The 12,535-nt window shown below is 53.0% G+C and overlaps 4 protein-coding genes across 4 annotated transcripts; 3 read left to right on the top strand and 1 right to left on the bottom strand.

Moving 5' to 3' along the window:
• Positions 1–2,651: 2,651 nt before the first annotated feature.
• On the bottom strand, positions 2,652–3,596 carry EsH8_VI_000286 (small nuclear ribonucleoprotein-associated protein; the record flags this gene model as incomplete). The annotated part of the gene is made up of 6 exons (XM_083271539.1): positions 2,652–2,782; positions 2,834–2,915; positions 2,971–3,282; positions 3,340–3,411; positions 3,489–3,497; positions 3,573–3,596. The coding sequence occupies 6 exons, from the start codon at positions 3,594–3,596 to the stop codon at positions 2,652–2,654; spliced, it is 630 nt and encodes a 209-aa protein (XP_083126713.1).
• Positions 3,597–4,021: 425 nt separating this feature from the next.
• On the top strand, positions 4,022–4,663 carry EsH8_VI_000285 (60S ribosomal protein uL5; the record flags this gene model as incomplete). The annotated part of the gene is made up of 3 exons (XM_083271538.1): positions 4,022–4,166; positions 4,223–4,305; positions 4,370–4,663. 3 exons carry the CDS (start codon positions 4,022–4,024, stop codon positions 4,661–4,663), a joined length of 522 nt encoding a protein of 173 aa, XP_083126712.1.
• Positions 4,664–5,896: 1,233 nt separating this feature from the next.
• On the top strand, positions 5,897–8,182 carry EsH8_VI_000284 (F1F0 ATP synthase subunit alpha; the record flags this gene model as incomplete). The annotated part of the gene is made up of 7 exons (XM_083271537.1): positions 5,897–5,968; positions 6,207–6,373; positions 6,509–6,565; positions 6,622–6,742; positions 6,799–7,267; positions 7,339–7,856; positions 7,919–8,182. The coding sequence occupies 7 exons, from the start codon at positions 5,897–5,899 to the stop codon at positions 8,180–8,182; spliced, it is 1,668 nt and encodes a 555-aa protein (XP_083126711.1).
• A 537-nt stretch (positions 8,183–8,719) lies between these two features.
• EsH8_VI_000283 (NADHX dehydratase) lies at positions 8,720–9,950 on the top strand (the record flags this gene model as incomplete). Its single annotated transcript, XM_083271536.1, has 4 exons — positions 8,720–8,822; positions 8,876–8,973; positions 9,040–9,762; positions 9,819–9,950. The coding sequence occupies 4 exons, from the start codon at positions 8,720–8,722 to the stop codon at positions 9,948–9,950; spliced, it is 1,056 nt and encodes a 351-aa protein (XP_083126710.1).
• Between the last annotated feature and the right edge of the window lie 2,585 nt (positions 9,951–12,535).

Here is a 12,535-nt window from a genome sequence, read left to right as displayed (position 1 = left end):
TCAACTCAAGGCCATCATAACAATGGCGTTGGAAGGGCCTCGCAATGTACGAAGCTATTCTCTCATATAAATGAGTTGAGGAAGGACCTCCTTTCTGGTGGGGTGATCAGGAAGTTGCGGTTCGGAACTTGGGAGCAGACGGCAGTTCTCCCATCATTCGGAGAAGACTGATAGGCTCCCTTGCAAGATTTTATAATTACTCCCCAATCTAGGCTGGGTTCCAAGTGCCAGTGCTCTGGGCTGGATTTATGTTACACTTACCATCGTATCAAGTACCAGGTAGGGAACCAAGTATCCCATACTTGAAGTAAGGTTGCGGAAGAATTGACAGGTGACATGGGATTTCGGGCCTCAGTAAGTCTAGGTATGTTTCGTGAGACATGTCAACAGCTTTGAGGAACCTGGGAACAGATACCGGCCCATATGATCTCTCGATTCCATGGTCTGCTGCTCTTTCCAGTAAACCAAAGAAGTCGGTTAAAGTGGTTCATGAAGAAGGCCACCGACGATCAAAGTCTGCAACGACTAGAGCCTTATACAACGACCTATACATGCTGGTCAGCACGAACGCACTTCTCTTGTCTGTCTTCATTCTATATCTACTTTTGTTGTACAATAACAAGACAAGATAATCACCGGAGAGTCTCGACGGAGACATCAGCTAATAGACCGTTCTCTCATCAGGCGGATTAGCCGGTTCAGATTTGATATTTCTACCTCGACTCAAATTGGTCTCGCTCAGTTTCAAGATTTAACTTGCCCCTCGACTTACTTGAGAGCAGGTGTACTTGGCTTGTCTATCAACCCCCTCGAGAGACTTGTCCCCTATCCTGCTGGTCTTGAAGGTGCCAATAGTCGTCCCAAGTAAACATCTTTTCGAGTCCCCCACAAGTAACATTTGTAATCCCTCGTATTATCGACATTCTTGTATTGTCAGCGCAGCAGCAAGCGCGCATGTTTTACACGCACACTCAAAGGGGCTGACCGTCGTGACTTTGCCCCCCGGGTGGAAGTGCCGTTGAATAAGCGGCCAAGTTGGGGCATGCAGCTTGCGATGGGATTCCAGAATAGGCACCGAGTTGGGTTTAGATGTATGAGTGAGCTCCAGGGACCGCCGCTTTGGTTCCAGATCCGGTTCTTGCTGAGCTCATGAAACGCTTCACTTCTACTCAGCACGTGGCCGAGGTATATTTGGACAAGCCGCGTAGAAGTGAATCCCTCTACATGATTCCTATCTATAAAACCATTATTATCACCTTTTTCGCCTCTCTTTTGGTCATCATTGTCTCTATCGGTTCTTTTTACTTTTATCCCTGTATACTGACAGGAATAGAAGGACGGATGGAAGGACGGAAAGAGTGAGGGACGTTTCCGGACAGGTGGACTTTCTGAAAGTTGGGAACAACACGTTCCTCCTCGGAGGGCTACTGATGGGTATGCATGCTCACCTTCCCTCGCCAACAGCAAACATCATTCCATCCCAGTCACGTTAGACGTCGACCGCCCTAACAACTTTGACACTTTGGTACAACCGGGGTACTATACCATACTCATACAAAGCTCGATTTTGAAAGTATGTTGGTCTCTCGGCGAATTCTGATGTGAAGTTGTTAAAAAGTAGGCTCAGTTAGGGTCCTTACTTCGGACTTTCTGGTTGCGTACAGCCGCATTGCCATCCTCGCGTGGCTTCAATACACATCCCGATACAAGCATGTGGTGGAGGTTTGAATACATCGAGGTACGAAGTTATGAGCTAGTTCTACAAGGCTTACTTATGCTTCGCACCCTGGGGCCTTCGTCATAAGACGTGTGACGAAAGTGTAGTGTATAGTACGAATGGCTGGCGTTCCAAGTTCATTGCCGACTAAGATGAAGCAGAGTTTGTGGTTCTCTTGCCGATAAGCTTCAGATCGCCAGCATTGTCAGTATCGTAACTGGATTCAATTCATTGGTTGTCGTGGCTGATGAGCTTTCTGGCGATGGTGACCGGCGGCCCAAGGCTGCTTGTGTTCTCCTTTTCTTGTCAATCGAACGCCGGTCTCTCTCATTGTACTAGTTCAGCGATCACAGCACGGCCAATGTTTCGTACAGGGAGCTCTGAAGCACTCCACAAGTCAGTTTGTCGAGTGAACGGTTTACAGGAAGGTGCTTCCAGGGAAACAGACCATGAAACTAGAGACAAATAACGGCGAATTGGCCATGCAGAAGCTGGACCCGAATCGCAAGTGAAAACCGATTCTCGGGCGTTATGGTCACGACAAGAATGAAATGTGGCGGAGAAGACAAAGTAGAAGATAGATATGGAAATAATTTTTTGCAGCAGGAAACGTTGGCACTATTCACGAGCTCACTCCGATTCTGCTCTGAGAGACGAGCACCAACCAAGTGCTGGTTACTGTCGTCAAGCCGACTACCGACATAGCACAGGGGAACCGTTGAATAAACTCGGGCTGCCATTTCTTTTCGCAATTCAACGTACAGGCTGGCAAGCTGACCTAATGATGTGTTCAGGGGTAGAAGAGGCTGATTAACAACATGCCTGTTCCACCCACTTTTTCGTAATCTTGACATTCATCCCCAAACGCCAATGGTATCCGTGAACCAACCTCCAACTATAAAGCATGCGAGGCATCGACATATCCGTTCGTAGCCTATCTTCGGGGGGGAGGGTTGAAGCCAGGGGGTCCACCAGGAGGACCGGGGTTGAAGCCAGGAGGAGGGAAAGGGGAGTTCTGGGGGAAGCCCGGCGGCGGGAACGCGCCAGGGAAGCCTGGGGGAGGAGCTGCAAGGTGTGAGAATCGCGTTCGGGGGTTAAATGGTCTTGATAGCTTACCTCCACGTCCACCAAAAGGCGGGGCACCAGGGAAGCCAGGGAATCCGGGGGGGGCACCGCCTCCAACACCTGCAGCAGGTCCCTGGAAACAATGTCAGTCGTGTTGCAAGCAGAGAGTATTCAAAGGGGATACTAACGGCCAAAGAAGGGGGAGCTGGGGCAGCACCTCGGCCAGCGGGCCGTGCAACACCAGGACCAGCGGTAAGGGCTGACGGGATTCCTCCCGGCGCGCTCTTTCCAAGTCTCGCGCTGGGGTCGGCAGGCGGCTCTGATTCGACCGACAGAGAGACGATGTGCGCGCCACGAACGATCGTCAGACCAAGAGTGCGCTTCTCCTCCTTCTCGATGGTTTGGCCCGAACCGGAGCTAGCCCCAGGGGCAGCGGGCTTGTTCTGTCTGATCTTGACGCGTCGGAACTCTTCGGTGTCGGCAAGGACGAGGTTCATGTGCTGTAGAAACGGTCAGCATGGCCATCGGCACGCGATTGGGGGTCGAGGAGCGCGTACCTTGTCGAAAGCAAGCATCTGTCCGGTCATCTGGCGGCCATCATTCAATGTGACTCTCATCCGGTAGTTGATCTGTGAAGGGACGTAAGTAAGTATTATTCGCGATAGTCAATCGTAATCGTCGGAGAGGTTCGATTAGGGATACGTACGTAGCCGGCCTAAAAAGATATCACAGCGTGTCAGCCTGTATTGTCAACCTTCAAAGCTTTGAGAGGAGGTCAGGAGCTACTCACCATCTTGCCCTGTTTGTTCGACATCTTGGCTGATATTTTGTGAGATGCTACTTCTGTAGCCTCTCTAAATCTTCAAAAAATTGACGGTGGATTTGATGCGAAGCCTCGTAGACTTCAGCGCGACCTTCGATGCTTGCGGTATGCAGAGCTTCAGACAAGGTCAAAGTGGGTATGGCTCTCCAGACAATTTTCGGTGGAGGAGGCTGAGGAAACTTGGAAGGCTGAGGCCAAAGCTGGGTAAACTTCGGTAGTGTGTCGGGACATTTCACGCTAGTGCATATTCGGTCGTTGTGGGGCTCGTCACCCACCCGTGGTGTGCGAGGGCTGGCAAACCCTCCCAAAAATACAAGCCCGGAACTTTTTTGCGGAAACGCACTTTCAACCTCGACAACCGCGACAATCGACTCACCCAACGCCAGCAGCCGTACGCCGAAGTACTAACCGCCAAAATGTCGTCCGAGAAGACCCAGAACCCCATGCGGGAGCTTCACATCCAGAAGCTCGTCCTCAACATCTCCGTCGGCGAGTCTGGTGACAGACTGACCCGTGCCGCCAAGGTGTTGGAGCAGCTTTCCGGTCAAACCCCCGTTTACAGTACGGCATCACCAAAGTTTCCCAGGAAGTTGCAATTGACTAACCCGCACCCACAGGCAAGGCCCGTTACACCGTCCGTACCTTCGGTATCCGCCGTAACGAAAAGATTGCTGTCCACGTCACCGTCCGTGGCCCCAAGGTACGACTTGTCGAATTTCGAAAATTGTGTGCGGGAGTGCAGGGATGCTAACTTGACGATAAAGGCTGAGGAGATCCTCGAGCGTGGCCTCAAGGTCAAGGAGTACGAGCTCCGCAAGCGCAACTTCTCCGAGACCGGCAACTTCGGCTTCGGTATCAGCGAGCACATCGATCTTGGTATCAAGTACGACCCCTCCATCGGTATCTACGGCATGGACTTCTACGTCTGCATGACCCGCAAGGGTGAGCGCGTCGGTACCCGTCGCCGCTGCAAGGGCCGCATCGGCTCCAACCACCGCATCAAGCGTGAGGAGACCGTCAAGTGGTTCAAGCAGCGCTTCGACGGCATTGTCCGGTAAATGCTGAATTTCCGCGACGAACAAAAAAGACGACGGGACGGCTTGGGTTATCGGTTATTGGCGAAAAATGGGGAATGGCTTACAAGGCATGTACTTTCCAGCAGTTGTTGTCGTCAGACAACTCGCTTGACTTGAGCAAAATTCAGTCGAGCCGCGGCCTCAGAGACCGACCGGCGCCTATGCCGGCTTACCAAAATTTCCCCCATACTTGCTGTGATGATGCTGCGTATATCATGGGTGATGATGGATTGCAAACTGGTAGCGATCCTCGGCGTTGGTGGTTCTTTGTTTTTCTTAGCTAGTTACTCTTAGCTCAATCAACCTCTTTTCATCCCTGCTGTATCACAACTCTTCAACGGTCGTTGCTGGTGAATCTCGATGCGATCGGTAGTCACGTGACGAGCGGAGCGAGGAGGCAGGTGTTACCAACAACGGACGCGCATGTTTACTTTTATAGCGAACTCGGCTTTCAAGTTTCCTCCGAGGCGGTCAGGCTCGGTGTTCCCGGCCGGACGGAGACAACAGAGCTCCACAGTTCAATGCGCAACGACTTCCAGGTTCTCAACGTGTGCACAAAAAGTCGGCCTCCCTTGGAAGGGTGGGAATGTTACGGTGGAGAGCTCTGCACCGAAAAGGCCGGGGAAGAGGAGCGGGTGGGAAGCTAGACTAACGAGACATTGTGCATGCAGATTTGTAAGATGAATGCTGGTTCACATTTCAATGAAGCTATCATGGGACAGAGGAGAAATACCGGGGCTGTGTAGAGAAAATACCCCAGTCCCAATTCGCGGTCATGGCTTGTCGCAAACTCGACGAGCACCAAAGCGGCAGAAAGCCAGGTTGGCACAATTTTTTTTTCGGTTGAGACGAGATCCATCCGGAGATGGAGGTCATCTCACGGCAGAACCTGTCAGTGCAACAAGAGCCCCCTTGTCTTATGTAATTCAGGCATTTCACGGGGTTACGGGGGCACGTACTGGTCGTCGGAAATTGTTAGGGAGATCTCGGGTTGGACTGAGGCAAAACTCGAAGACCCACCGTGATTGGCCGGACAGCACAGCTTCGGTTCCACCGCTTCCTCACTCTCTTTTCCCTCCACCGGGCTTCTTCCAAAAAAGACTCGATTTGCACTCCTTCAAAGGCACCTTCATCAACCCCAATCTCCCCTCCACTCAATTGCATCTATTGCAATTGATTCTCCCTCGATCTAGACAGTGTCCAAGATCTTCTAATATGTTCCGCAACGCCCTCCGACAGTCGACGCGCGCCGTCGGCGCCGTCTCTGCTGCCGGCAGAGTCGCTGCCGTAAGTCAACCTTCCGTCAACCTCCCCATCCCCGAACCGACGTCAATTCCATCCAAAAACATCGTCACCCGATTCTCCGATACTCAATTAGGTCCTTTCGAGCTTTTTTGACGTCGCGGAAGTCGGTTTGCGGTCGTGGAAGAGCTTTTCACCCAGCTCCCTTGGTGCTGCGTTGCTGTTTTGGGGGGAGAGCCCATAACATTTTCGGGCTTCGGCTAACCTGTTTTTTCACCCTCAGGCCCGAAATGCCGCACCCGCCGCCTTCAACGCCACGTCGATGCAGACCCGTTCCTACGCCGAGGCCAAGGCTTCCCCGACCGAGGTTTCTTCCATCCTCGAGCAGAGAATTCGTGGTGTCCAGGAGGAGGCTGGTCTCGCCGAGACCGGCCGCGTCCTTTCCGTCGGGTACGTTTAGGCGGCACATCTCGGCATCGCGAGCACCCATCGGAAAAGCTTCAATGCATCATCAGCTTGCACGAGGACTCGCATGTCAACTCATCGGCGATGGAATTTTTTTTGCTGACGACGGTTGGACAACAGTGATGGTATCGCCCGTGTTCACGGTATGGCCAACGTCCAGGCCGAGGAGCTTGTCGAGTACGTTAAGCGCCCTTTATCCGCTCTTGGGTTGCATCCCCTCTAACTATGTACAGGTTCGCCTCCGGCGTCAAGGGCATGTGCATGAACCTCGAGGCCGGCCAGGTCGGTGTTGTGCTCTTCGGTTCTGACCGTCTGGTCAAGGAGGGCGAGACCGTCAAGCGTACCGGAGAGATTGTGAGCCTAACCTGCCTCGACCGTCGTCGTTTAACCTTTGCTTACAAGACAAACAGGTCGACGTTCCCGTCGGTCCCGAGCTGCTCGGCCGTGTCGTCGACGCTCTCGGCAACCCCATCGATGGCAAGGGCCCCCTCGGCGCCAAGGAGAAGCGCCGTGCCCAGCTCAAGGCCCCCGGCATTCTGCCTCGCAAGTCTGTCAACCAGCCGGTCCAGACTGGTCTCAAGTCCATCGACGCCATGGTTCCCATCGGCCGTGGTCAGCGTGAGTTGATCATTGGTGATCGTCAGACCGGAAAGACTGCCGTCGCCCTCGACGCCATGCTCAACCAGAAGCGTTGGAACGCCTCCAACGACGAGACCAAGAAGCTTTACTGCGTCTACGTCGCCGTCGGTCAGAAGCGCTCCACCGTCGCTCAGCTCGTCAAGACCCTCGAGGAGAACGATGCCATGAAGTACTCTATCATCGTCGCCGCCACTGCCTCTGAGGCCGCTCCCCTTCAGTACATTGCGCCCTTCACTGGCGGTATGTGTTTATTCCAATTGTTTCTTCCAACTGTCATCTTCTTGGGCTTATTCACTGACGTATACTCTAAGCGAGTATTGGGGAGTGGTTCCGTGACAATGGAAAGCACTCTCTCGTGATCTACGACGATCTTTCCAAGCAGGCCGTTGCCTACCGTCAGATGTCTCTGCTGCTTCGCCGTCCCCCCGGACGTGAGGCCTACCCCGGTGACGTTTTCTACCTCCACTCTCGTCTCCTCGAGCGTGCTGCCAAGATGAACGACAAGCACGGTGGTGGTTCCATGACTGCCCTGCCCATCATTGAGACCCAGGGTGGTGACGTTTCCGCCTACATTCCCACCAACGTCATTTCCATTACCGATGGCCAGATCTTCTTGGAGTCCGAGCTCTTCTACAAGGGTATCCGTCCCGCCATTAACGTCGGTCTTTCCGTCTCTCGTGTCGGTTCCGCCGCCCAGCTTAAGGCCATGAAGCAAGTCGCTGGTTCCCTGAAGCTTTTCTTGGCCCAGTACCGTGAGGTCGCTGCCTTCGCCCAGTTCGGTTCCGATCTTGATGCCGCCACCAAGCAGACCCTCAGCAGAGGTGAACGCGTAAGTTGACAATGATCTCGTTGAAAACTACATAACAAATTCGCTAATCACATACTCTACAGTTGACCGAGCTCCTCAAGCAGAAGCAGTACTCCCCCATGGCTGTCAACGAGATGGTTCCCCTCATCTACGCCGGTGTCAACGGTCACCTCGACTCTGTCCCCGTCGCCAAGATCCTCCAGTGGGAGGCTGACTTCCTCGGCCACCTCCGCACCAACGAGTCTGACCTGATCGCCACCATCGACAAGGAGGGTGCCCTCAGCAAGGACCTCGAGGCCCGTCTTAAGGACGTCATCACCAGCTTCACCAAGAGCTTCCTGGGCTAAATTTCAGTCTCACCTGACATAATAAATGGTCCGACTGGGAGCGCTCGGGGTTGATGTTGTTGTCTATACCGAAGTTATTTGTTTTCCTAGAGGCGTGAGGAAATCTCGAGGGTTTGCGCCGGTCCGAGGGAAGCACCAGGGGACGCGATCTGGAGTAGGATCTCCAGTCGAACCACTTGTAAAATAGAGCTCAAGACTCAATTAACGCCCTCGATTCCTTTTGTCCTTCATTAGCTTGTCCCCCCAAATGTGCCTCGTTGTGATATATGTCTATTAGTCAGTCGTCTCTGCGGGTCGACATGTTGGGTGTGGACTTGCTCGGAAGCTGCAAAGGTGCTGTTGGCAGGTGACATCATCTGGCTGTCAGCTCCTGCTCTCAACTCACACCGTCCCAACATTGCCCCTCGTGCCACTACTTAATAAAAACGTCAACTCTTAAAACCACTTACATATCGACAATTTACCCTTAACTTGGTGATCGACATTGACGCATAATTTGACATAACCCATCACCTTGTACCATAATACAACATTGCGATGCCGTCTGAATCCGGCCCTCCCGCAATGTCTGCATCAACGAAGGAAATTCTCGGCCGCGTACAGCGGATGATCCCGCCCATGCTGGAGAAGTTCCACAAAGGTGAGTCTCGCCTCGCCGGGAGAGAACGGTTGTACTCACACCGGTCTGAATAGGGCAACTGGGCCGCGTTGCTGTTCTCGGTGGCAGTGTGGACTACACAGGAGCGCCCTATTTCTCAGCCATGGCGAGCGCCAGGCTGGGATGCGATATGGTATGTTTCTCGGCCCCATTCATGCTCACCAGCATCCTTTGAAAATCGTGTGCTGAAGCGAGGCAGTCCCACGTCATATGCACACCCGGCGCCGCCTCGGTGATCAAAACCTACTCGCCAAACCTGATGGTGCATCCCCTCATGCGTCAGTCCCCCGAAGCGTCGCCGAGCGATTCCAAGGACGCGGACGCGGACCAGATCTCTAGGCCCATCATTGACATGCTCTCGCGTCTGCACGTGCTCGTCATCGGCCCCGGTCTCGGCCGCGATCCCCTGATGCAGGACACCGTCGCACGGGTCATCCGCGCAGCGCGCGAGAAGTCGATTCCGTTGGTGCTGGACGCCGACGCGCTCTTGGTCGTGCAGAAAGACCCCTCTCTGGTCCGCGGTTATGCGTTGGCCGTGCTTACGCCCAACGTTGTCGAATTCTCGCGCCTGTGCCAAACGCTCAAGGTCGACGAGGAGAAGGCGAAGGAGAAGGCCGAGGGGGGTGGAGAGGAGAAGGAGACGGCTAAGGTTGAGGCGCTGGCGAGAGCTTTGGATGGTGTTACCATTGTCCAGAAGGGTAGCAAGGACTTCATTTCCAACGGCCAGGATACGCTCATCGTCGATTTGGAGGGAGGCTTGAAGAGGAGCGGCGGCCAGGGCGATACGCTCACCGGCTCAATAGCAACCTTCTTGGGATGGAGGCATGCGTATCTCAATGGGCTATGGGATACGGGTGATCAGACCCTTGCGGAGGATGAGCTGGTTAGGCTGGCTGCCTTTGGTGGAAGCGCCATCACGAGGGTGAGCTGGGCAACCTCCACGTGCCATCGAAACGTCAAGATGCTGACTGATTGTAGGAATCCTCCCGGCGGGCGTTCCTAAAGAAGGGCCGCAGCTTGCAAGCGAGTGACCTTACGGACGAGGTCCATGGGTCATTTATGACCTTGTTTGGCGAGGTCGACGGTAACGCGGGAGCCACCAAACTATGATGCAGGAAGCTCGGCTTAAGCATGCAAGACAGCATCATCAGCGACTTGGGGACGCCTCAAAGTGATAATTATTGAGGACCGACTTCTGTACTTAATGAAATACAATACTTACACCGCCGTCGTTTCACAAAACCCCCTCGCGTGGTATATTACTACTTGTATAAATATTGGATTGCTCGGCCAGAATACGGGCAGCGGGCCAAGCAGCGGAAGCAACAACAGCGGGAAGCAACAACAGCGGGACCCAGGGGTTTCACCTTCCAGGCTACTAACGGCGATGCCTTCAATACCGATGCCGCTGCCTCTCTTTGCTCTTTCTTTTCTTGACACACCTGATTACATCTTTCGAATATACCACGTTAATATTCGGCGAGCCATCACCCCTGCGAGTATTCTGTGATACCAACATATAATCCTCGTGGTTTTATCATCCTTCATGAGGGATAGACGGGTGACTGCAGTATTATATCTATCACGCCCACCCAACGGATCAATAGTCTTGGTTTTAAACTCTTTCAACGGTCGTGAACTAGAAGCTCAAGGAATAGCAAGGGGAATTGCTTGACTTCTCAAGCATTCTCTAGTGTCATTTTACAACCAAAACCCGAAACCTGGGGAATACCGTAGGAATATGTTGAAACTCTCGCGGTTCGGCGGTGGCAATTGTACGGAGGCTCACGGAGCCACATCAGCTCCCTAGAAGGCCACAAAACATTTATATAAAGGCACCAGGAAGAAAAAAACACATATGTTTGAAGCGGATGGGTCCCCATGTCTGGAGGCGCTAGGGGCTCGGCGGAATCTCCTGCAGGCCCGAACTAAGTCATGAGCGTAAACGTGGTTGCAATGCCAGCGGATCTGAAGGTTTATTCCCCGCGATATTACATGGAATCGCTATGACTGGGTGACGGATCTTGATGAAATCTACATAAACTCATAACCGCCTAGGTCTTTGCGATATAAAGGGCATCTGAAGCTCGGGTCCAAGGTTGAGGCTATTTAGACCTCGTTTTTCCAACAAGCGTCTTGGTTTTTCGCAATGGTAAATTCCTCATTGTTAAATAGTGTACGCCTCACACAGCAAACTCCGCTTGCCGACGTTCAAACATGACGTGATGGCTTTGGAATGCTTTCATTCTATTTTCGCGTTCTTCGATCAGCGAAACAGATCATTTGGCCAAAGGCAATTCACCATATCCAAGATGAGCAAGACTTCCAACTAAGCACATGTCGATCAAGTCTGGCAACATGCTGTTGCTAACTTACTTGCCCCAAGGGTCAAGGTTACTATTGTTGTCCCCGGCTGTTCTGTTGATAATCTTGACAAATATCCATCCATTGCGGAAGACGATCTAATCAGTCAAGTGGCGTATAAGAACCAATATATGTCAAAGTTAGTTAAGACGGAAGCAAATACATCGGATATTCAATCGGAAGATGTACAAAATCAGAAGCATCGCAGAAGCCAGCCCCGTGGCGTTGTATATCGAAATCCAAGTCTTCTCTTGAAAACCACAGGAATAGTACCACGCCCGGCATCATGATATCTTACAAAAATTGCCAAGTATAAGAGAAGTGGCCAAAAAGAACAGGCACCCGCACCCGATATCAGCCTCGAAGTGACAGGTGGTTTGCCTCTAACCCGCAGGGGCCTTCATCGAAGAATATTACGGAAAGCCCTGCACGATAGATGCAGCCCATTTTAGCAGCTGTATGGCTAACCTTTCCTCCTGGATCCAGCCTCGCGTCTCGACCGAGTCTCCGGGGTCTCACACTGGTGGGAATGCCGCTGGCTCCTCACTGCGTAGCCATGTCGTCGTTCAAACTAACAACAGGCGTACTTCCACATGCAAACAACCGGAACTTGTCCCGGTCCCGGCTCAACCGACCACTTAACCCCCCCCTCAAAGCTGCACCGCCATCCGGCTACGAACCCGAAGGGGAGGATAACCTCCAAACGACCTCGAAAACCCCCGGCCCTGAACTTCCCGGCTTGCCTACGAGATATCTCCGAACCTTCTCCCCGCATTCAAGTAGCGTGTACAAGGTACCCCATATACCTCAATGGGATTTACACAAACACGTACGCACTCTCCTTCTCTCTTGCTCGCATATGGAACACATGATGACTCTGACAGCCGCACCAATACGCCAGCCTTACCCGTGCTTCGACAAGGATGCAGGCGCGTAGGCGCGTTCCAGTTAGCAGCCCGGGCTCGAATCGGACGAGGGGATGTCCCGGGGCCAGGGGAGGAGGGGGCAGGTATCTTGAGGGCTGAGGACTCCCGGCATGTCGAATCAAAACCACCTAGATGCAGAGCCATACAGAAATAATAATAAAAAGAGATAAAATAAAAATTCTTCAAGTTTCTTCAAGGGGGGGACACAAGAATTGGCTGATGATGGCGTGGTTTTCCCTCAGATCCCACCCCAGATGCGAGATGCGGTACAAGGGGGACGGAGGGGGGTTACGAGAGGTGGGCAAGCGGGCGGGCGCGATGCATGCAGAAGAGAGCATCCACCTCCCCGGCCGGCGGTCTAGATCCCCCTCATTGCCCTGAACCGGCGGGGGCCTTTTTCGTTTA

This window comes from Colletotrichum jinshuiense, chromosome 6 (assembly GCF_051148585.1).
Source record: "Colletotrichum jinshuiense chromosome 6, complete sequence".
Lineage (NCBI taxonomy): Eukaryota > Fungi > Ascomycota > Sordariomycetes > Glomerellales > Glomerellaceae > Colletotrichum > Colletotrichum jinshuiense.
This window is presented reverse-complemented; position numbering and strand designations above follow the sequence as displayed.